The sequence below is a fragment of the Oncorhynchus gorbuscha genome, linkage group LG03 (genome assembly GCF_021184085.1).
Source record: "Oncorhynchus gorbuscha isolate QuinsamMale2020 ecotype Even-year linkage group LG03, OgorEven_v1.0, whole genome shotgun sequence".
NCBI lineage: Eukaryota > Metazoa > Chordata > Actinopteri > Salmoniformes > Salmonidae > Oncorhynchus > Oncorhynchus gorbuscha.
Window position 1 is genome coordinate 38,530,579 of NC_060175.1, and position 23,578 is coordinate 38,554,156.

A 23,578-nucleotide genomic window follows, 5' to 3' on the forward strand; every position below is an offset into this window, starting at 1 on the left:
CTAATGACTGTTTTAAACCTTAACACTCCTCTCTCTATATCTCTCTCTCCATCCTTCCCTTTCTTTATCACTCTTTCCCTTTATCTTATACTCAATCTCCTCCCCCTCACTCACGCCCTCCCTCACTTGTTCATTCACCCCATGGGATACAACCGCTCAAGAGTTTTGTCAAGGGTGAGCAGAGCACCTAGTTCAAGGACACACAGAGGACACACAGAGGACACACAGAGGACACACAGAGGACACACAGAGGACACACAGAGGACACACAGAGGACACACAGAGGACACACAGAGGACACACAATCGGGAAAGTTCTTGACTGCACATTCTCTTTTGCAATAACGACGATACACACAGAACCAGGGGATCCTCGACAATACAATAAACACAGAACCAGGGGATCCTCGACAATACAATAAACACAGAACCAGGGGATCCTCGACAATACAATAAACACAGAACCAGGGGATCCTCGACAATACAATAAACACAGAACCAGGGGATCCTCGACAATACAATAAACACAGAACCAGGGGATCCTCGACAATACAATAAACACAGAACCAGGGGATCCTCGACAATACAATAAACACAGAACCAGGGGATCCTCGACAATACAATAAACACAGAACCAGGGGATCCTCGACAATAAACAATAAACACAGAACCAGGGGATCCTCGACAATACAATAAACACAGAACCAGGGGATCCTCAGAACAATACAATAAACACAGAACCAGGGGATCCTCGACAATACAATAAACACAGAACCAGGGGATCCTCGACAATACAATAAACACAGAACCAGGGATCCTCGACAATACAATAAACACAGAACCATCCTCGACAATACAATAAACACAGGGATCCTCGACAATACAATAAACACAGAACCAGGGGAACCAGGGGATCCGACAATACAATAAACACAAACACAGAACCAGGGATCCTCGACAATACAATAAACACAGAACACAGAACCAGGGGATCCTCGACAATACAATAAACACAGAACCAGGGGATCCTCGACAATACAATAAACACAGAACCAGGGATCCTCGACAATACAATAAACACAGAACCAGACAATACAATAAACACAGGGATCCTCGACAATACAATAAACACAGAACCAGGGGATCCTCGACAATACAATAAACACAGAACCAGGGGATCCTCGACAATACAATAAACACAGAACCAGGGATCCTCGACAATACAATAAACACAGAACCATAAACACAGAACCAGGGGATCCTCGACAATACAATAAACACAGGGATCCTCGACAATACAATAAACACAGAACCAGGGGGATAAACACAGAACCAGGGGACAATACAATAAACACAGAACCAGGGGATCCTCGACAATACAATAAACACAGAACCAGGGGATCCTCGACAATACAATAAACACAGAACCAGGGGATCCTCGACAATACAATAAACACAGAACCAGGGGATCTTCAGCAAGCGGAGGTTGCAAAGCCTTCTCTTCCTCTAGCACTCACAAACTCAGGAAATGCTTTTTATATCCCAAACAGCTTGGCACTTGAATCAATAGTATATGTAAAGTCTGGTTGAATCAGAGGGTGTGTGTGTGTGTGTGTGTGTGTGTGTGTGTGTGTGTGTGTGTGTGTGTGTGTGTGTGTGTGTGTGTGTGTGTGTGTGTGTGTGTGTGTGTGTGTGTGTGTGTGTGTGTGTGTGTGTGTGTGTGTGTGTGTGTGTGTGTGTGTGCGCGCGCTTGTGCGTGTGTGTGTGTGCACGCTTGTGCGTGTGTGTGTGCGCGCTTGTGCGTGTGTGTGTGTGCGCACTTGTGCGTGTGTGTGTGTGTGTGTGTGTGTGTGTGTGTGTGTGTGTGTGTGTGTGTGTGTGTGTGTGTGTGTGTGTGTGTGTGTGTGTGTGTGTGTGTGTGTGTGTGTGTGTGTGTGTGTGTGTGTGTGTGTGTGTGTGTGTGTGTGTCTGTGTGTCTGTGTCTGTGTCTGTGTGTGTGTGTGGTTGAATCAGATCCCTCATCTTTATATCATCTCTGTAACATAATTAGAGTTAACCGCGGCGGGATGAGTCACAGCAGCCGCGAGACACAGAGACTAAACTAAGCTTTGATCAGAGGGCTACTGTACTCTACTGAGAAACACACTGAAACACAACACATTTAAGGTGGCAAAGAAAATAAGCTCAAAGTACATTCAATTTCACTGAGTGTGCATAAATTTAATTACCATAATCTCTGGTCATGTAATTTTAGTGAAAAATGAACAAAAAGAGAGGAGAGGAATAAACGAGAGGAGAGAAGAGGAGTAAAGAGGAAAAGAAAGAATGTGAGGAGAGGAGAGAATGAAAGACAAGGGGAGGAGATAGGAGAGAATGAAAGACAAGGGGAGGGGAGGAGATAGGAGAGAATGAAAGACAAGGGGAGGGGAGGAGATAGGAGAGAATGAAAGACAAGGGGAGGGGAGGAGATAGGAGAGAATGAAAGACAAGGGGAGGGGTGGAGATAGGAGAGAATGAAAGACAAGGGGAGGGGAGGAGATAGGAGAGAATGAAAGACAAGGGGAGGGGAGGAGATAGGAGAGAATGAAAGACAAGGGGAGGGGAGGAGATAGGAGAGAATGAAAGACAAGGGGAGGGGAGGAGATAGGAGAGAATGAAAGACAAGGGGAGGGGAGGAGATAGGAGAGAATGAAAGACAAGGGGAGGGGAGGAGATAGGAGAGAATGAAAGACAAGGGGAGGGGAGGAGATAGGAGAGAATGAAAGACAAGGGGAGGGGAGGAGATAGGAGAGAATGAAAGACAAGGGGAGGAGAGGAGATAGGAGAGAATGAAAGACAAGGGGAGGGGAGGAGATAGGAGAGAATGAAAGACAAGGGGAGGGGAGGAGATAGGAGAGAATGAAAGACAAGGGGAGGGGAGGAGATAGGAGAGAATGAAAGACAAGGGGAGGGGAGGAGATAGGAGAGAATGAAAGACAAGGGGAGGGGAGGAGATAGGAGAGAATGAAAGACAAGGGGAGGGGAGGAGATAGGAGAGAATGAAAGACAAGGGGGGGGAGGAGATAGGAGAGAATGAAAGACAAGGGGAGGGGAGGAGATAGGAGAGAATGAAAGACAAGGGGAGGGGAGGAGATAGGAGAGAATGAAAGACAAGGGGAGGGGAGGAGATAGGAGAGAATGAAAGACAAGGGGAGGGGAGGAGATAGGAGAGAATGAAAGACAAGGGGAGGAGAGGAGATAGGAGAGAATGAAAGACAAGGGGAGGGAGGAGATAGGAGAGAATGAAAGACAAGGGGAGGGGAGGAGATAGGAGAGAATGAAAGACAAGGGGAGGGGAGGAGATAGGAGAGAATGAAAGACAAGGGGAGGGGAGGAGATAGGAGAGAATGAAAGACAAGGGGAGGGGAGGAGATAGGAGAGAATGAAAGACAAGGGGAGGGGAGGAGATAGGAGAGAATGAAAGACAAGGGGAGGGGAGGAGAAAAGGGGTTTGTGTGTGTGGGGTTTATTGATTGTTGAAATGCTTGTTCTGTCTCTGTTGTTAGGAGATAAGGCAGCAAATCCTCCACCTTACACACTCTCTCTCGCTCTCGCTCGGTCTCACACACACACACACACACACACACACACACACACACACACACACACACACACACACACACACACACACACACACACACACACACACACACACACACACACACACACACACACACACACACACACACACACACACACACACACTGGTCCCACTGTTTCTGTAATGTGGTGATTGATTGAGGAGCTCCAGGGATGACATTGAGCTCATAGTACACTCAGGAGGAGATCTGCCCTCTGTGTGTACAGTGTGCGTGTGTTTGTGTGTACAACAGCAGTGTGTGTGTGTCTTCACAGGTTTGAGGAATAGTAGCTGAGTAAACAGTTTTCCCGCGGTGCAGCTAAAGCACCCTGCTAAAATATTAACGTGTGTGTTTGTGAGCTAATATGTTAGTGTGTGTGTGCGTGTGTGTGTGCGCATCATACACAGAAGGCTGAAATGACAGAAAGATTGATAGAACCACATTTGTAGAACCACACAATCAGCGGTGAGCAGTGTGCATTTCTGTTAATCCAAGAATAACTTTTGTCCAAAAATAACCTGTCACTGTTGTCATGTATTTGGCTATACCAGATTAAGTGATATGACATGCTATTCTATAAAATAATTTATCCTTAATTAATATTACCTGATTGAGCTAATCATGTAAATGTAATTAACTAGAGAGTCGGGCACCACAAAATAATATTTATAGAGCTGTTATCTTCCGAATAAACTCTTAAAGACCTAGTCATATTTTACATCAATAGCAGTCAATATTAATTGTCATCTTAATTCAGTCTCATCTGAAAGTTGTAAATTATTGGTTATCTGCACGAACCCTGGCTAACAAGTTGAACCAGCAGTACAAAATTGGGTTGAATTATTTATTTACTAAATACCTAACTAATCACACAGAATTACACATACACATAATTAAATCATAACTTGATTACAAATTACGTCATAAAGGAAAACGTCCCTAGTGTGCGGAACAGATATGACAGCTTGTTACACAAAAGAAAAGGGGCTGGGTTTGAGTGAAAGAGCGGGAAGACTGAGGAACAAAGGGTGAAGCTGTGCTATCGTAAATACAATATCTTATGCATTCTAAATTACCGCCCATTTGGAAAATGGGGCAATAAATATTTACTCTGAGCGGCGCTTCGGTAGGTTGGTGGTAGATGGAAGGCTGTGTTGCCCAACCGAGTCCTTCGTCCTTTGAAGAATGTCTCTGCTGGTAAATTGAATACGTTGTAGTAACGTCGTTGTGTGGTAGATGGGATACTCTGTCTGTTCCTTCCCAACCCTCGTTTGCAGCGGCTGTTGCTAACTCAACGGCTAGGAGGTATCACATCTGTAGTGAATAAGAGTTCAAAGTTCATACCATTCGCAACCAAAGCTCACGCTGATGTTGGCTTTGTTCTGAAGGAAGGGAGAGGAGGACGTGTTTGAAAAGTTTTATAGCCCATGTCCCTTCACAGGGGAGGGCCACTGATTGAGCAGAGCCCTACCTTATGAAAACCCAAATCTCATATTTTAGAAGCTAAAATCACATTTCATCCCATCACGAATAATTTCATATTCAAACATTTAAATTGAACAACAATTCCATGTGAATCCGATAACTCTGATGTGTATACTTTCCACTGTAGAGTTTAGGTCATCTTATCATTGATGAGAATGTCTCAGATGACGACCGAACTGACATCATATTCATTGAGTACCACCGCATATGTTCAATGGGTCGGATTACCAGAATATAGTTAATTTCTCCCCACCTTCTTATGTTCCCAGAATCTCTATGTTAACCAAGGGTTTAGCAAATGTAACATCAGCAGGGTAGAGAGAGAAAAGAGGGGGGAATAGGTTTTTATGACTGTCATAAACCTACCCCCAGGCCAACGTCATGACAGTCTCCCCATGTTGAGTTCAATCTTGCGATTAACCTGCATGTTGCAAACCAACATAAAAATGAGAGTGGGTTGTCCTGGTTGTGGACCATCGTTGTGGTCCCCATCTGGTGGTCGACATGGGTAGGGTGTCTGCAAATGAAGAAGTCCGCTCCATGGCTGGGCAGCGGATGTCCGGATTGGGATTGCCGTTCCGGACCCGTCGTCTGGTCGTCCAGACTGGAAGATCTGGGCAGTAACTTAGGTAGATGTTAACAACGCACACACACTCATGAAATATATCATTACATTTCCTTCCAAATGAGCGGCGTTGTGGCACTAACTGATGGTTGTATGAGGAAGTTGTTTATGACTCTATCACTTTCTACATGCCGAAGAAAATGAAACAAAATGAATGAAAGCATAAACAAAACAAAATATAGTTATGCCCCTTTAATCATCTAATTGGACTGTATTCTATCTACATCCATGGTCTTGGCAAAATGACCCTATCATGGCATTGTCTAATGTCATATCTAGGGCTTTCCTAATTTGCGGGGTGTTGCTTAGGGTCCTATACTAAGTCTACAGCTGTAAGGCACTAGTTTTGGGCAGTCTACAGGGATGACCGATGGACTTCTGATAAGAAAACTGGTGAGTACTTTAGCTGTAGAGTTAAAGGCCTCAAAATAAATGTTCAACTTTACTAAGGCTGGTATTTTGCTCGAACCCTTAAGTGATCCTAGCATAAATCCTAATTGGATGTTCCGTTGTGCATGTGCGTTTATGCTTACACAAGGACACATGTCAAGGGAAGGAAACCAAGTATCCTGGCAGATTACAACTTGTTCAGAATGAGTCTGACGTAGTCAGGTAATTTTCAGGTCAATGCCTGGAGGTCAGTCAGAATTGGTGTCGAAGGAGTCTGTAGTGGTTTTACTACCAGTCATTGTCTTCCACTATTGTAGTGGCGGTAGGTATGAAGAAGTATACTTCATAGCTATGTTATCCACGGAGGAGCTAACCTCATGACGGAAGTACCCTAAGTATTAGACCAGTCGTACGTGGTGTGATCGTGATTCATGACTTCTAATAACATTTCTCCTGAACAGAGGGTTCTATTTATTAGTGGCGTGTGTTAACCATTGAAATAGCGCAATGGAGATTCCCTTCCCCGTGTTGCACTCTGAGTGACTCCTATGTTGCTATTATCAATAGCAATTTAACTTGTGAGGTTACTAATCCTCTTACTGAGTGTTGCTGGACTGACTGTGGTATTGGTACTGGTACTCAAGGGGTCCAGTTGTCCTACTGATTTATTCTGAAATGTTATCCTACAGGAATACATGACTAGAGTATTTTACTAGTTGTCTTGTAGTGACTACTACACATGGCAAGGAATGATTATTGTTGCCATTTGTTTTGGTGGTGGACAAGTCTACTGGACTTCCTTTACGACCAGTGTGGTGCACCTCAGTACTATCTTAGATGTGTTCTAAGATAATCCCCGTCTAGGGGCCTGTCTGCTCCTCGCTGTTCTCAAAGGGGAGTATACAACTAGATTTGATTTATGCTCTGGCGGCCTCGTACGTTGTTGTCCGTAGTCTCGACCCCCCCCCACCGGCCTCGATAAGGCTCATCATGGGTCTGGGCTACTATTCCCAACCTTTGTGTCTCGACCCCCCCCCACCGGCCTCGATAAGGCTCATCATGGGTCTGGGCTACTATTCCCAACCTTTGTGTCTCGGGATCCCCCCACCGGCCTCGATAAGAATCATCATGGGTCTGGGCTACTATTCCCAACCTTTGTGTCTCGGGATCCCCCCCACCGGCCTCGATAAGGCTCATCATGGGTCTGGGCTACTATTCCCAACCTTTGTGTCTCGGGATCCCCCCCCACCGGCCTCGATAAGGCTCATCATGGGACTGGGCTACTATTCCCAACCTTTGTGTCTCGGGATCCCCCCCCATCGGCCTCGATAAGGCTCATCATGGGTCTGGGCTACTATTCCCAACCTTTGTGTCTCGGGATCCCCCCCCCCCACCGGCCTCGATAAGGCTCATCATGGGACTGGGCTACTATTCCCAACCTTTGTGTCTCGGGATCCCCCCATCGGCCTCGATAAGGCTCATCATGGGTCTGGGCTACTATTCCCAACCCTTGTGTCTCGGGATCCCCCCCCCCCCCACCACCGGCCTCGATAAGGCTCATCATGGGTCTGGGCTACTATTCCCAACCTTTGTGTCTCGGGAGCCCCCCCCACCAGCCTCGATAAGGCTCATCATGGGTCTGGGCTACTATGCCCAACCTTTGTGTCTCGGGATCCCCCCCACCGGCCTCGATAAGGCTCATCATGGGTCTGGGCTACTATTCCCAACCTTGTGTCTCGACCCCCCCCCCCCCCCCCCACCGGCCTCGATAAGGCTCATCATGGGACTGGGCTACTATTCCCAACCTTTGTGTCTCGGGATCCCCCCCATCGGCCTCGATAAGGCTCATCATGGGTCTGGGCTACTATTCCCAACCCTTGTGTCTCGGGATCCCCCCCACCGGCCTCGATAAGGCTCATCATGGGTCTGGGCTACTATTCCCAACCTTTGTGTCTCGGGATCCCCCCACCGGTCTCGATAAGGCTCATCATCGGTCTGGGCTACTATTCCCAACCTTTGTGTCTCGGGATCCCCCCCCACCGGTCTCGATAAGGCTCATCATCGGTCTGGGCTACTATTCCCAACCTTTGTGTCAGAGGCGCAAACTAAAAGTTCGGACCCTATGTACGAGTTGTCAGTGGCCACGTTATTATGATAGTGGCTGTAACCTTTCAACCAAATCTCCTGGTGTTTGTGCTTCAACACCCTCAGTGGCTGTCGAGGTCTGTCAGTCACCACCGCGTCTGCGTGTGGCAACCTCTTCAGTACCTGCGAACTGAGACAAGAATATCGGTCTGTGATGTCGCAAAGTGTTTAACCAGTGGGAGTCATCGGGTCAGTTGCTGGAGTGACGCCATTAGTGTCATTGTAAGGGTTGACAGTCCCCCACAAAGCGTAAGCTGTGTCATCGGAAGCAGAGTTTACTCTGTGTATCGATGTTTTTCTTGCTGAGACAGCCGCAGTGTTTGCGGAAGTGTCCGAAGGGCAAGAGAAGTTCATCTCAACTACCGTATTGCATGACTGCAAGGAGGAGGGAAGTTGCTCATTCACATAGACAGCTGGCTCGAAATCATGACAAGAATGGTCAATCAGATTGGCTGATGGAATGTGTCGAGATATCGTAATATCTCCTTGGATCGGATTCTGCCCCAAGAGGTTTCTAAACATCTTTTTCCCAAGGGGTGCTTTTGACAGATACCCCTCGTGAATGACTGCGTTGCTGCTAGCGTTAGGGGAAGACAGTGTGGTTGGTGGAGAAGGCACTGTGGCCTGTGACCATACCTGGTTGGTTTTCCAATCCATCAATGGGAGTAACCGATCCATCAAGTCTGCTCCAAGTAGCAGGGGTACAGTTTCGAAGCTGGTAACATACACAGGGTGGATGAGCGATATGTCCTTGAAGTGTAGTTTCAGCATGACTCTCAATGTTAGAGGCGAGGTAGTCTGAGTGACCCCTCGAAGTGTAGTGTCGCATCGTTCATGTAGTGTCGCATTCGCACCATTCTGGACTTCCTACAGATGGTACCTAAGGGTGGTATTCTGCTGCATTGCAGAGTCCACTTGAGCGCTTAGAGTATTGATTTTGGACACGTGAGTGTCGCACTTGCTCTTTTCGATCTCAAACTTATCTGTCATGGTTTGCAGGTCTTGAGTACAGAGCGAGAGATTCAGTGATGTGATTTCTTCCTCTTGCTTAGAAATCAAGATTTCCATCTTCATCACCCGAATTCGCTCATCATTCATTTGGTCAGCAACTTCATTGAGTTTTGCTGATTTGTCATCCAACTTTGTCATTGTGTTCATCAATTGCTTGTCTTTGGTCTGCAGCATTTTGAATAGAACCGTGTTACTCTGAGTAACGTTCAACAAAACTGCCTGCATGTTATCAAATTGTGCACTCCTGTTTGTAGATAATTCAACAGATGTATCTAGTTTGAAGTGGACTACATCATATTTAGTTTTGTCTAAATCGAGTAGTTCCTGGAGACAACGATTTTGTTGAAGAGTTTGTGCTCGTTCATCGTCATAAGTATTTGCAATTACTTTTAATTGTTCAGATTTCAAACGCAGTTCCTCGACTAGCAGATTGTTTTCATTTCCTGCTTTTGTCAATAGTTGCTCAGTTCTCTCCACCTGTCCCCTCATGTTAGCCATGTCTGGCACGTGCTTCAGCTGTGAACTGTGGTACTGGACCGATGCCACATTTTTATGGCAATACATCAGTGCAAAGTGTGGAGAACCGTCACAAAGCCTGTGTTTGATGGTTGGTTTTGGAGAGAGTTCGCAATTTTGGCTGTTTTTTCGCTAATGGCATAATTAGGGTTGGTATTGCTGCTGAGGTCAGAGATCAATCCTTTTATGGGTGGAGGTTCACTAATTAGCGGAGGAGTGGTGACCACCTCCTTCGATAGCTTGCACATTATTAGAAAAATTTAGAGGAACATTTTTCCTATTTTCTTTCAAAGTTTGGGTTTGGAATTCATTGGAATTGAATGAGACAATAATCCATACAATCTCCATTGATTGGATATCATAAGTGTAAACAGTAGATCAAATGTTGGGAACATTCAACACTGTGGTCACTTCTCTCTAAGACCGAAGCCACGTGGGATTCCCGCCGGGGCGGGGCTTCTGTCAGTACTGGATTACTGAATGGTTTTGCAAAAACCAAATTTTACTGATTGATCAATTTAATGATAAATCAGACCTGTTTAGGCTATTTGGGAATTAAACTTGAATTAACCTGAGAAGTTGCTTCATCTAGGTTAGTTTGGAAAAAGTTTACAATGTCTTGTTTAGAAAACTCATACATTTGGATATTATTTAAAATATCTATTTCAGAATGTAAGTTGCCAGATTTACACTTATTAGTTTAATTGGATAAGACATTGATATCTGTCTGGATATCATAAGTAATGACTTGAGTGTGACCTGAATAATTCTTCATGAACGAATATCCTGGGCACACGTCAGCGGTCAATGATTTCACACGCTGAAATCAAACGGAACTACCCAGGTCGGGACTTCCGTTCCGCAGGTCGGAGGGATTTCAACGTAGGACAAGAAAACAAAATGGCTATTTTCCCTTGTTAGCTTTAGCATGCAAGCTAAACCCTCCTTTGCACCTTGGTCAACTCACAAGAGAGACAGAGATACATATCGCTGGTCAAGCTTATATCTCCTGAATTTCAATCGGCCGGCTCTTTGTCCTCGCTCGACAAATTAATAATGACCGAGCCTACCCACGTCTGAAATGCGCCAGGCAGGAATAGCCCTGCGTTTGGCCAAATGCTCTATTTCTCAGATTTCTATAATTAGCTTTCTCGGCCCTCATACAGAAATCTATTTGCTTACGTTACCCACTGACTACGTCAGCGAACAACACGGAGGCAGGGGAATCTTCAGTACACTCAATAATGCTTGTCTCATTATTGTCTCAAAAAATGTGTACAATAACTTGGTATATTATGTCATCTGTTTTTCAAATTTATACAGGCTGAATCAAAATGAAAGCCTTATTCTATTTTAGATTCCTCACAGGGGGCACCAATTATGTAGTGTCTTTGGCTATGCCTGATTAAGTGATATGACATGCTATTCTATAAAATAATTTCTCCGTAATTAATATTACCTGATTGAGCTAATCATGTAAATGTAATTAACTAGAGTGTTGGGCACCAAATAATATTTATGGAGCTGTTATCTTCCGAATAAACTCTTAAAGACCTAGTCATATTTTACATCAATAGCAGTCAATATGAATCGTCATCTTAATTCAGTCTCATCTGAAAGTTGTAAATTATTGGTTATCTGCACGAACCCTGGCTAACAAGTTGAACCAGCAACATAAAATTGGGTTTAATTATGTATTTACTAAATACTTACAGTGGGGCAAAAAAAGTATTTAGTCAGCTACCAATTGTGCAAGTTCTCCAACTTAAAGAGATGAGAGAGGCCTGTAATTTCCATCATAGGTTCACTTCAACTATGACAGACAAAATGAGGGAAAACAATCCAGAAAATCACATTGTAGGATTTTTAATTTATTTATTTGCAAATTAGATGGCCGTACTTCTACATTGCACAAATGAATAACCTCAACCAAATTCTAAAGACTGGTGACATCCAGTGGAAGCGGTAGGAACTGAAAACAGGTTCCTAAGAAATATTGTTTCCCAATGAGAATTGGACTAGTAACCGGAAGGTTGCAAGTTCAAATCCCCGAGCTGACAAGGTACAAATCTGTCGTTCTACCCCTGAACAGGCAGTTAACCCACTGTTCCTAGGCTGTCATTGAAAATAGGAATTTGTTCTTAACTGACTTGCCAAATTTAAAATAAAAAAATTTATATGTTCAATTGGTTGGATTACCAGAATATAGTTCATTTCCCGCCACCTTCTGATGTTCCCAGAATCTCTATGTTAACCAAAGGGGTTTGCAAATGTAACATCAGTAGGGTGGAGAGAGGAAAAAGGGGGAAAGAGGTATTTATGACTGTCATAAACCTACCCCCAGGCCAACGTCATGACACTGTTATTGGTCAGTTAATTGCTTTGCTTGTTTTGAGATAGTTATGATGGTTGAGAGAGATACTGTAAATGCAGGTGTGATGCACTCTGGGTAGCAACAGACTGTCTCCTACTTCTACTTATATCATCCAATCATCCAATCACCATAGAAACACTAACAGTAATATGAGAGTGATCTACAGAGTAATGAATGTGTTATTGATATCTCTCCTTCTCTCCCTTTCCTCTCCCCCTCTTTCCCTCTTTCTCCCTCTCCCTTCCTCCCTCTCTCCCTCTCTCCTCTCTCTCTTCCTCTCCAAGACCTCAGAATGGCTCGATGATCCTGTACAACAGGAAGAAGGTAAAGTACAGGAAGGATGGCTACTGCTGGAAGAAGAGGAAAGATGGGAAGACCACCAGAGAAGACCACATGAAGCTCAAAGTACAGGGAGTGGAGGTGAGCACACACATGCACTCATACATATGCAGTGCCCTCAGAGAGTATCCCTACCCCTTGACCTTTTCTCTCCCATCTACACACAGTACCCCATAATGACAGTAAATATGCTTTAAAAAATGTTCGCTCATTTATTGAAAATGTAATACAGAAATATATCATTGACATAAGTATTGACACCCCTGAGTCAATACATGTTAGAATCACCTTTGGTAGTGATTACAATTGCGAGTCTCTAAAGCCTTGCGTGCGTGTTCGTGCACGTAGAAAAATATGTTGATCACCCTACTTGTAGAGAAGGGCCAATGACCTCCTCCTCTCTTTCATGTTGACAAAATGGTCTATCACTCTGTCATGAAGTACATACTGGTTTTGTCCTCGGCTACCTGGCTAAAATGATGGCTCGCTAGCCTAACTTCCTTTCATGGGCAATGTTAGCTAGTTAACAGTAGCCTCCTACTACTACATATTGAACTTCCATCCATCAGGCCAGGGGCACAACAATGTATGAATTAATGGTTGGATCAGAATCGTCATTATAATCATTGGCCAGTATGGAGAATTAAGTAAAACTACAAGTTGAAATCTCCATCCATGGCTAATTTAGGAAAGGGCTAATTTTAGCTAGCTGGCTAGTCACCGGAGGATGACAACACAACGAGATGCAACAATTCAAGTTCTTTCTGTCAATGACTTATGCTCTTGATGGGATTTGATAGGAGTGACACCAAATCCAAACTGGCTTCTCTTGACACTTTGTTTTGGTGCGCCAGGACCAATCACAGTTGAGCTCACTCAGTTTAACTCAACGTTGATTAGCTATTTTTTTAAACATGTTTTTGTCAAGGGAGGTAGGATGCTCGTAGGCTTCCCTTGCCTTCAATGCTATGGGCAGCAACAATGTCATCCTCGTTTGGACCAGACAGCATCATTCAGCCTCTTGAAAATTGAAGGAAAATTAAGAAACACAGATGTTTTTTATGTTTTAAAATGTTTCCTTTGATACATTTTTGGGGGTAAGCCTGGCTTCCATGAATTCACGCCACAGGTCACATGGCCAGGAATCAGATTTATATCTGACTTCAATCCATCAACGAAGATGGTTTGAAATGTTGCTTGAAATATCTGATTCCATGTGCTTTTTGGCTGTTTAAACTGCAGGAAAAAGAACAGATTTGAATCAGATATGCAAATCTATTTTAAATTCAGTCTGTAACACAACAAAATGTGGAAAAAGTCAAGAGGGTGTGAATACTTTCGGAAGGCACTATAGATGGAAGACCACTAAGGAAGGCCATACAAAACTCAAAGTAGAGGAATTGGAGGGCAAGGGAAAGAGAGGGAGGAGAGATGAAGGGATGTGAGGTGAAAATAAGAAAAAAAGGTTAATGAGATGGAAAAAGGGAAGAGCGTGGGATGGATTGAATGGATTGAGCTCTCGCTCCTGCTCTCCCTCTCTCTCCGTTTGTGAATCAGTCTCTAACATCCTCCCCTAGCTGTTTCTTGTGTTACCAATACACACACACACACACACCCTCTCTGTAGGATAAGTGTGTGTTTGGCTTCAGGCCAAAGATGATGTCAATGCCTCCTTCGACAGGAACAGAGAGGAGTATCGATCGAGTCTCAAGGCAATGGTGTGTGTGTGTGTGTGCGTGTGTGTGTGTGTGTGTGTGTGCAAGCGCCCATGTATATGTGTGAGTCACATGCTACAGCTCTATAATTGATTATTCAGCAGAAATAGTACGCAAGCGGCGAGTGGGGAGTGTGACAGACATAAAAAGAGAGGGAATGACCAGGAGAGAGGGGGGAAGGGATAAAGGGACAGAGAGGTAATGACCAGGAGAGAGGGAGGAAGGGATAAAGGGACAGAGAGGTAATGACCAGGAGAGAGGGAGGAAGGGATAAAGGGACAGGGAGGTAATGACCAGGAGAGGGAGGAAGGGATAAAGGGACAGAGAGGTAATGACCAGGAGAGAGGGAGGAAGGGATAAAGGGACAGAGAGGTAATGACCAGGAGAGAGGGAGGAAGGGATAAAGGGACAGAGAGATAATGACCAGGAGGGGGAGGAAGGGATAAAGGGACAGAGAGGTAATGACCAGGAGAGAGGGAGGAAGGGATAAAGGGACAGAGAGGTAATGACCAGGAGAGAGGGAGGAAGGGATAAAGGGACAGAGAGGTAATGACCAGGAGAGAGGGAGGAATGGATAAAGGGAAAGAGAGGTAATGACCAGGAGAGAGGGAGGAAGGGATAAAGGGACAGAGAGGTAATGACCAGGAGAGAGGGAGGAAGGGATAAAGGGACAGAGAGGTAATGACCAGGAGAGAGGGAGGAAGGGATAAAGGGACAGAGAGGTAATGACCAGGAGAGAGGGAGGAAGGGATAAAGGGAAAGAGAGGTAATGACCAGGAGAGAGGGAGGAAGGGATAAAGGGACAGATAGGTAACCAGGAGAGAGGGAGGAAGGGATAAAGGGACAGAGAGGTAATGACCAGGAGAGAGGGAGGAAGGGATAAAGGGACAGAGAGGTAATGACCAGGAGAGAGGGAGGAAGGGATAAAGGGACAGAGAGGTAATGACCAGGAGAGAGGGGGGAAGGGATAAAGGGACAGAGAGGTAATGACCAGGAGAGGGAGGAAGGGATAAAGGGACAGAGAGGTAATGACCAGGAGAGAGGGAGGAAGGGATAAAGGGACAGAGATGTAATGACCAGGAGAGGGAGGAAGGGATAAAGGGACAGAGAGGTAATGACCAGGAGAGAGGGAGGAAGGGATAAAGGGACAGAGAGGTAACCAGGAGAGAGGGAGGAAGGGATAAAGGGACAGAGAGGTAATGACCAGGAGAGAGGGAGGAAGGGATAAAGGGACAGAGAGGTAATGACCAGGAGAGAGGGAGGAAGGGATAAAGGATAAAGGACAGAGAGGTAACCAGGAGAGAGGGAGGAAGGGATAAAGGGACAGAGAGGTAATGACCAGGAGAGAGGGAGGAAGGGATAAAGGGACAGAGAGGTAACCAGGAGAGAGGGAGGAAGGGATAAAGGGACAGAGAGGTAATGACCAGGAGAGAGGGAGGAAGGGATAAAGGGACAGAGAGGTAACCAGGAGAGAGGGAGGAAGGGATAAAGGGACAGAGAGGTAATGACAAGGAGAGAGGGAGGAAGGGATAAAGGGACAGAGAGGTAACCAGGAGAGAGGGAGGAAGGGATAAAGGGACAGAGAGGTAATGACCAGGAGAGAGGGAGGAAGGGATAAAGGGAAAGAGAGGTAATGACCAAGAGAGAGGGAGGAAGGGATAAAGGGACAGAGAAGTAATGACCAAGAGAGAGGGAGGAAGGGATAAAGGGACAGAGAGGTAATGACCAGGAGAGAGGGAGGAAGGGATAAAGGGACAGAGAGGTAATGACCAGGAGAGAGGGAGGAAGGGATAAAGGGACAGAGAGGTAATGACCAGGAGAGAGGGAGGAAGGGATAAAGGGACAGAGAGGTAACCAGGAGAGAGGGAGGAAGGGATAAAGGGACAGAGAGGTAATGACCAGGAGAGAGGGAGGAAGGGATAAAGGGACAGAGAGGTAATGACCAGGAGAGAGGGAGGAAGGGATAAAGGGACAGAGAGGTAACCAGGAGAGAGGGAGGAAGGGATAAAGGGACAGAGAGGTAATGACCAGGAGAGAGGGAGGAAGGGATAAAGGGACAGAGAGGTAACCAGGAGAGAGGGAGGAAGGGATAAAGGGACAGAGAGGTAATGACCAGGAGAGAGGGAGGAAGGGATAAAGGGACAGAGAGGTAATGACCAGGAGAGGGAGGAAGGGATAAAGGGACAGAGAGGTAATGACCAGGAGAGGGAGGAAGGGATAAAGGGACAGAGAGGTAATGACCAGGAGAGGGAGGAAGGGATAAAGGGACAGAGAAGTAATGACCAGGAGAGGGACGAAGGGATAAAGGGACAGAGAGGTAATGACCAGGAGAGGGAGGAAGGGATAAAGGGACAGAGAGGTAATGACCAAGAGAGAGGGAGGAAGGGATAAAGGGACAGAGAGGTAATGACCAGGAGAGAGGGAGGAAGGGATAAAGGGACAGAGAGGTAATGACCAGGAGAGAGGGAGGAAGGGATAAAGGGACAGAGAGGTAATGACCAGGAGAGAGGGAGGAAGGGATAAAGGGACAGAGAGGTAATGACCAGGAGAGAGGGAGGAAAGGATAAAGGGACAGAGAGGTAATGACCAGGAGAGAGGGAGGAAGGGATAAAGGGACAGAGAGGTAATGACCAGGAGAGAGGGGGGAAGGGATAAAGGGACAGAGAGGTAATGACCAGGAGCGGGAGGAAGGGATAAAGGGACAGAGAGGTAATGACCAGGAGAGAGGGAGGAAGGGATAAAGGGACAGAGATGTAATGACCAGGAGAGGGAGGAAGGGATAAAGGGACAGAGAGGTAATGACCAGGAGAGAGGGAGGAAGGGATAAAGGGACAGAGAGGTAACCAGGAGAGAGGGAGGAAGGGATAAAGGGACAGAGAGGTAATGACCAGGAGAGAGGGAGGAAGGGATAAAGGGACAGAGAGGTAATGACCAGGAGAGAGGGAGGAAGGGATAAAGGGACAGAGAGGTAACCAGGAGAGAGGGAGGAAGGGATAAAGGGACAGAGAGGTAATGACCAGGAGAGAGGGAGGAAGGGATAAAGGGACAGAGAGGTAATGACCAAGAGAGAGGGAGGAAGGGATAAAGGGACAGAGAAGTAATGACCAAGAGAGAGGGAGGAAGGGATAAAGGGACAGAGAGGTAATGACCAGGAGAGAGGGAGGAAGGGATAAAGGGACAGAGAGGTAATGACCAGGAGAGAGGGAGGAAGGGATAAAGGGACAGAGAGGTAATGACCAGGAGAGAGGGAGGAAGGGATAAAGGGACAGAGAGGTAACCAGGAGAGAGGGAGGAAGGGATAAAGGGACAGAGAGGTAATGACCAGGAGAGAGGGAGGAAGGGATAAAGGGACAGAGAGGTAACCAGGAGAGAGGGAGGAAGGGATAAAGGGACAGAGAGGTAATGACAAGGAGAGAGGGAGGAAGGGATAAAGGGACATAGAGGTAACCAGGAGAGAGGGAGGAAGGGATAAAGGGACAGAGTGGTAATGACCAGGAGAGAGGGGGGAAGGGATAAAGGGACAGAGAGGTAATGACCAGGAGAGGGAGGAAGGGATAAAGGGACAGAGAGGTAATGACCAGGAGAGAGGGAGGAAGGGATAAAGGGACAGAGATGTAATGACCAGGAGAGGGAGGAAGGGATAAAGGGACAGAGAGGTAATGACCAGGAGAGAGGGAGGAAAGGATAAAGGGACAGAGAGGTAATGACCAGGAGAGAGGGAGGAAGGGATAAAGGGACAGAGAGGTAATGACCAGGAGAGAGGGGGGAAGGGATAAAGGGACAGAGAGGTAATGACCAGGAGAGGGAGGAAGGGATAAAGGGACAGAGAGGTAATGACCAGGAGAGAGGGAGGAAGGGATAAAGGGACAGAGATGTAATGACCAGGAGAGGGAGGAAGGGATAAAGGGACAGAGAGGTAATGACCAGGAGAGAGGGAGGAAGGGATAAAGGGACAGAGAGGTAACCAGGAGAGAGGGAGGAAGGGATAAAGGGACAGAGAGGTAATGACCAGGAGAGAGGGAGGAAGGGATAAAGGGACAGAGAGGTAATGACCAGGAGAGAGGGAGGAAGGGATAAAGGGACAGAGAGGTAACCAGGAGAGAGGGAGGAAGGGATAAAGGGACAGAGAGGTAATGACCAGGAGAGAGGGAGGACGGGATAAAGGGACAGAGAGGTAACCAGGAGAGAGGGAGGAAGGGATAAAGGGACAGAGAGGTAATGACCAGGAGAGAGGGAGGAAGGGATAAAGGGACAGAGAGGTAACCAGGAGAGAGGGAGGAAGGGATAAAGGGACAGAGAGGTAATGACAAGGAGAGAGGGAGGAAGGGATAAAGGGACAGAGAGGTAACCAGGAGAGAGGGAGGAAGGGATAAAGGGACAGAGAGGTAATGACCAAGAGAGAGGGAGGAAGGGATAAAGGGACAGAGAAGTAATGACCAAGAGAGAGGGAGGAAGGGATAAAGGGACAGAGAGGTAACCAGGAGAGAGGGAGGAAGGGATAAAGGGACAGAGAGGTAATGACCAAGAGAGAGGGAGGAAGGGATAAAGGGACAGAGAGGTAATGACCAGGAGAGAGGGAGGAAGGGATAAAGGGACAGAGAGGTAATGACCAGGAGAGAGGGAGGAAGGGATAAAGGGACAGAGAGGTAATGACCAGGAGAGAGGGAGGAAGGGATAAAGGGACAGAGAGGTAACCAGGAGAGAGGGAGGAAGGGATAAAGGGACAGAGAGGTAATGACCAGGAGAGAGGGAGGAAGGGATAAAGGGACAGAGAGGTAACCAGGAGAGAGGGAGGAAGGGATAAAGGGACAGAGAGGTAATGACAAGGAGAGAGGGAGGAAGGGATAAAGGGACAGAGAGGTAATGACCAGGAGAGAGGGAGGAAGGGATAAAGGGACATAGAGGTAACCAGGAGAGAGGGAGGAAGGGATAAAGGGACAGAGAGGTAATGACCAGGAGAGAGGGAGGAAGGGATAAAGGGACAGAGAGGTAATGACCAAGAGAGAGGGAGGAAGGGATAAAGGGACAGAGAAGTAATGACCAAGAGAGAGGGAGGAAGGGATAAAGGGACAGAGAGGTAATGACCAGGAGAGAGGGAGGAAGGGATAAAGGGACAGAGAGGTAATGACCAAGAGAGAGGGAGGAAGGGATAAAGGGACAGAGAGGTAATGACCAAGAGAGAGGGAGGAAGGGATAAAGGGACAGAGAGGTAATGACCAGGAGAGAGGGAGGAAGGGATAAAGGGACAGAGAGGTAATGACCAGGAGAGAGGGAGGAAGGGATAAAGGGACAGAGAGGTAATGACCAGGAGAGAGGGAGGAAGGGATAAAGGGACAGAGAGGTAATGACCAAGAGAGGGACAAAGGGATAAAGGGACAGAGAGGTAATGACCAGGAGAGGGACGAAGGGATAAAGGGACAGAGAGGTAATGACCAGGAGAGAGGGAGGAAAGGATAAAGGGACAGAGAGGTAATGACCAGGAGAGAGGGAGGAAGGGATAAAGGGACAGAGAGGTAATGACCAGGAGAGAGGGAGGAAGGGATAAAGGGACAGAGAGGTAATGACCAGGAGAGAGGGGGGAAGGGATAAAGGGACAGAGAGGTAATGACCAGGAGAGGGAGGAAGGGATAAAGGGACAGAGAGGTAATGACCAGGAGAGAGGGAGGAAGGGATAAAGGGACAGAGATGTAATGACCAGGAGAGGGAGGAAGGGATAAAGGGACAGAGAGGTAATGACCAGGAGAGAGGGAGGAAGGGATAAAGGGACAGAGAGGTAACCAGGAGAGAGGGAGGAAGGGATAAAGGGACAGAGAGGTAATGACCAGGAGAGAGGGAGGAAGGGATAAAGGGACAGAGAGGTAATGACCAGGAGAGAGGGAGGAAGGGATAAAGGGACAGAGAGGTAACCAGGAGAGAGGGAGGAAGGGATAAAGGGACAGAGAGGTAATGACCAGGAGAGAGGGAGGAAGGGATAAAGGGACAGAGAGGTAACCAGGAGAGAGGGAGGAAGGGATAAAGGGACAGAGAGGTAATGACCAGGAGAGAGGGAGGAAGGGATAAAGGGACAGAGAGGTAACCAGGAGAGAGGGAGGAAGGGATAAAGGGACAGAGAGGTAATGACAAGGAGAGAGGGAGGAAGGGATAAAGGGACAGAGAGGTAACCAGGAGAGAGGGAGGAAGGGATAAAGGGACAGAGAGGTAATGACCAGGAGAGAGGGAGGAAGGGATAAAGGGACAGAGAGGTAATGACCAAGAGAGAGGGAGGAAGGGATAAAGGGACAGATAGGTAATGACCAGGAGAGAGGGAGGAAGGGATAAAGGGACAGAGAGGTAATGACCAAGAGAGAGGGAGGAAGGGATAAAGGGACAGAGAAGTAATGACCAAGAGAGAGGGAGGAAGGGATAAAGGGACAGAGAGGTAATGACCAGGAGAGAGGGAGGAAGGGATAAAGGGACAGAGAGGTAATGACCAAGAGAGAGGGAGGAAGGGATAAAGGGACAGATAGGTAATGACCAGGAGAGAGGGAGGAAGGGATAAAGGGACAGAGAGGTAATGACCAAGAGAGAGGGAGGAAGGGATAAAGGGACAGAGAGGTAATGACCAGGAGAGAGGGAGGAAGGGATAAAGGGACAGAGAGGTAATGACCAGGAGAGAGGGAGGAAGGGATAAAGGGACAGAGAAGTAATGACCAAGAGAGAGGGAGGAAGGGATAAAGGGACAGAGAGGTAATGACCAGGAGAGAGGGAGGAAGGGATAAAGGGACAGAGAGGTAATGACCAAGAGAGAGGGAGGAAGGGATAAAGGGACAGAGAAGTAATGACCAAGAGAGAGGGAGGAAGGGATAAAGGGACAGAGAGGTAATGACCAGGAGAGAGGGAGGAAGGGATAAAGGGACAGAGAGGTAATGACCAAGAGAGAGGGAGGAAGGGATAAAGGGACAGAGAGGTAATGACCAAGAGAGAGGGAGGAAGGGATAAAGGGACAGAGAGGTAATGACCAGGAGAGAGGGAGGAAGGGATAAAGGGACAGAGAGGTAATGACCAGGAGAGAGGGAGGAAGGGATAAAGGGACAGAGAGGTAATGACCAGGAGAGAGGGAGGAAGGGATAAAGGGACAGAGAGGTAATGATCAAGAGAGGGACAAAGGGATAAAGGGACAGAGAGGTAATGACCAGGAGAGGGACGAAGGGATAAAGGGACAGAGAGGTAATGACCAGGAGAGGGAGGAAGGGATAAAGGGACAGAGAGGTAATGACCAGGAGAGAGGGAGGAAGGGATAAAGGGACAGAGAGGTAATGACCAAGAGAGAGGGAGGAAGGGATAAAGGGACAGAGAGGTAATGACCAGGAGAGGGACGAAGGGATAAAGGGACAGAGAGGTAATGACCAGGAGAGGGAGGAAGGGATAAAGGGACAGAGAGGTAATGACCAAGAGAGAGGGAGGAAGGGATAAAGGGACAGAGAGGTAATGACCAGGAGAGAGGGAGGAAGGGATAAAGGGACAGAGAGGTAATGACCAGGAGAGGGAGGAAGGGATAAAGGGACAGAGAGGTAATGACCAGGAGAGGGAGGAAGGGATAAAGGGACAGAGAGGTAATGACCAGGAGAGAGGGAGGAAGGGATAAAGGGACAGAGAGGTAATGACCAGGAGAGAGGGAGGAAGGGATAAAGGGACAGAGAGGTAATGACCAGGAGAGGGAGGAAGGGATAAAGGGACAGAGAGGTAATGACCAGGAGAGAGGGAGGAAGGGATAAAGGGACAGAGAGGTAATGACCAGGAGAGAGGGAGGAAGGGATAAAGGGACAGAGAGGTAATGACCAGGAGAGAGGGACGAAGGGATAAAGGGACAGAGAGGTAATAACCAGGAGAGGGAGGAAGGGATAAAGGGACAGAGAGGTAATGACCAGGAGAGAGGGAGGAAGGGATAAAGGGACAGAGAGGTAATGACCAGGAGAGAGGGAGGAAGGGATAAAGGGACAGAGAGGTAATGACCAAGAGAGAGGGAGGAAGGGATAAAGGGACAGAGAGGTAATGACCAGGAGAGAGGGAGGAAGGGATAAAGGGACAGAGAGGTAATGACCAGGAGAGAGGGAGGAAGGGATAAAGGGACAGAGAGGTAATGACCAAGAGAGAGGGAGGAAGGGATAAAGGGACAGAGAGGTAATGACCAGGAGAGGGAGGAAGGGATAACGGGACAGAAAGGTAATGACCAGGAGAGAGGGAGGAAGGGATAAAGGGACAGAGAGGTAATGACCAGGAGAGAGGGAGGAAGGGATAAAGGGACAGAGAGGTAATGACCAAGAGAGGGAGGAAGGGATAAAGGGACAGAGAGGTAATGACCAAGAGAGGGAGGAAGGGATAAATGGACAGAGAGGTAATGACCAGGAGAGGGAGGAAGGGATAAAGGGACAGAGAGGTAATGACCAGGAGAGAGGGAGGAAGGGACAGAGAGGTAATAACCAAGAGAGAGGGAGGAAGGGATAAAGGGACAGAGAGGTAATGACCAGGAGAGAGGGAGGAAGGGATAAAGGGACAGAGAGGTAATGACCAAGAGAGGGAGGAAGGGATAAATGGACAGAGAGGTAATGACCAGGAGAGGGAGGAAGGGATAAAGGGACAGAGAGGTAATGACCAGGAGAGAGGGAGGAAGGGACAGAGAGGTAATGACCAGGAGAGAGGGAGGAAGGGATAAAGGGACAGAGAGGTAATGACCAGGAGAGAGGGAGGAAGGGATAAAGGGGCAGAGAGGTAATGACCAGGAGAGAGGGAGGAAGGGATAAAGGGACAGAGAGGTAATGACCAGGAGAGGGAGGAAGGGATAAAGGGATAGAGAGGTAATGACCAGGAGAGAGGGAGGAAGGGATAAAGGGACAGAGAGGTAATGACCAGGAGAGAGGGAGGAAGGGATAAAGGGACAGAGAGGTAATGACCAGGAGAGAGGGAGGAAGGGATAAAGGGACAGAGAGGTAATGACCAGGAGAGAGGGAGGAAGTGATAAAGGGACAGAGAGGTAATGACCAGGAGAGGGAGGAAGGGATAAAGGGACAGAGAGGTAATGACCAGGAGAGAGGGAGGAAGGGATAAAGGGACAGAGAGGTAATGACCAAGAGAGAGGGAGGAAGGGATAAAGGGACAGAGAGGTAATGACCAGGAGAGAGGGAGGAAGGGATAAAGGGACAGAGAGGTAATGACCAGGAGAGAGGGAGGAAGGGATAAAGGGACAGAGAGGTAATGACCAAGAGAGAGGGAGGAAGGGATAAAGGGACAGAGAGGTAATGACCAGGAGAGGGAGGAAGGGATAACGGGACAGAAAGGTAATGACCAGGAGAGAGGGAGGAAGGGATAAAGGGACAGAGAGG

General features: G+C 47.3%; 1 protein-coding gene across 4 annotated transcripts in view; it reads left to right on the plus strand.

The window, feature by feature from the left end:
* The window catches only part of LOC124031352 (calmodulin-binding transcription activator 1-like), a 152,903-nt gene that overhangs the window by 85,448 nt on the left and 43,877 nt on the right, over positions 1-23,578 (plus strand). For all 4 annotated transcript variants that reach the window (XM_046342464.1, XM_046342463.1, XM_046342465.1 and 1 more), the window contains exon 5: positions 12,450-12,585. In XM_046342464.1, the coding sequence (XP_046198420.1) occupies positions 12,450-12,585 (136 nt within the window). The remainder of the gene's footprint in view (positions 1-12,449; positions 12,586-23,578) is intronic.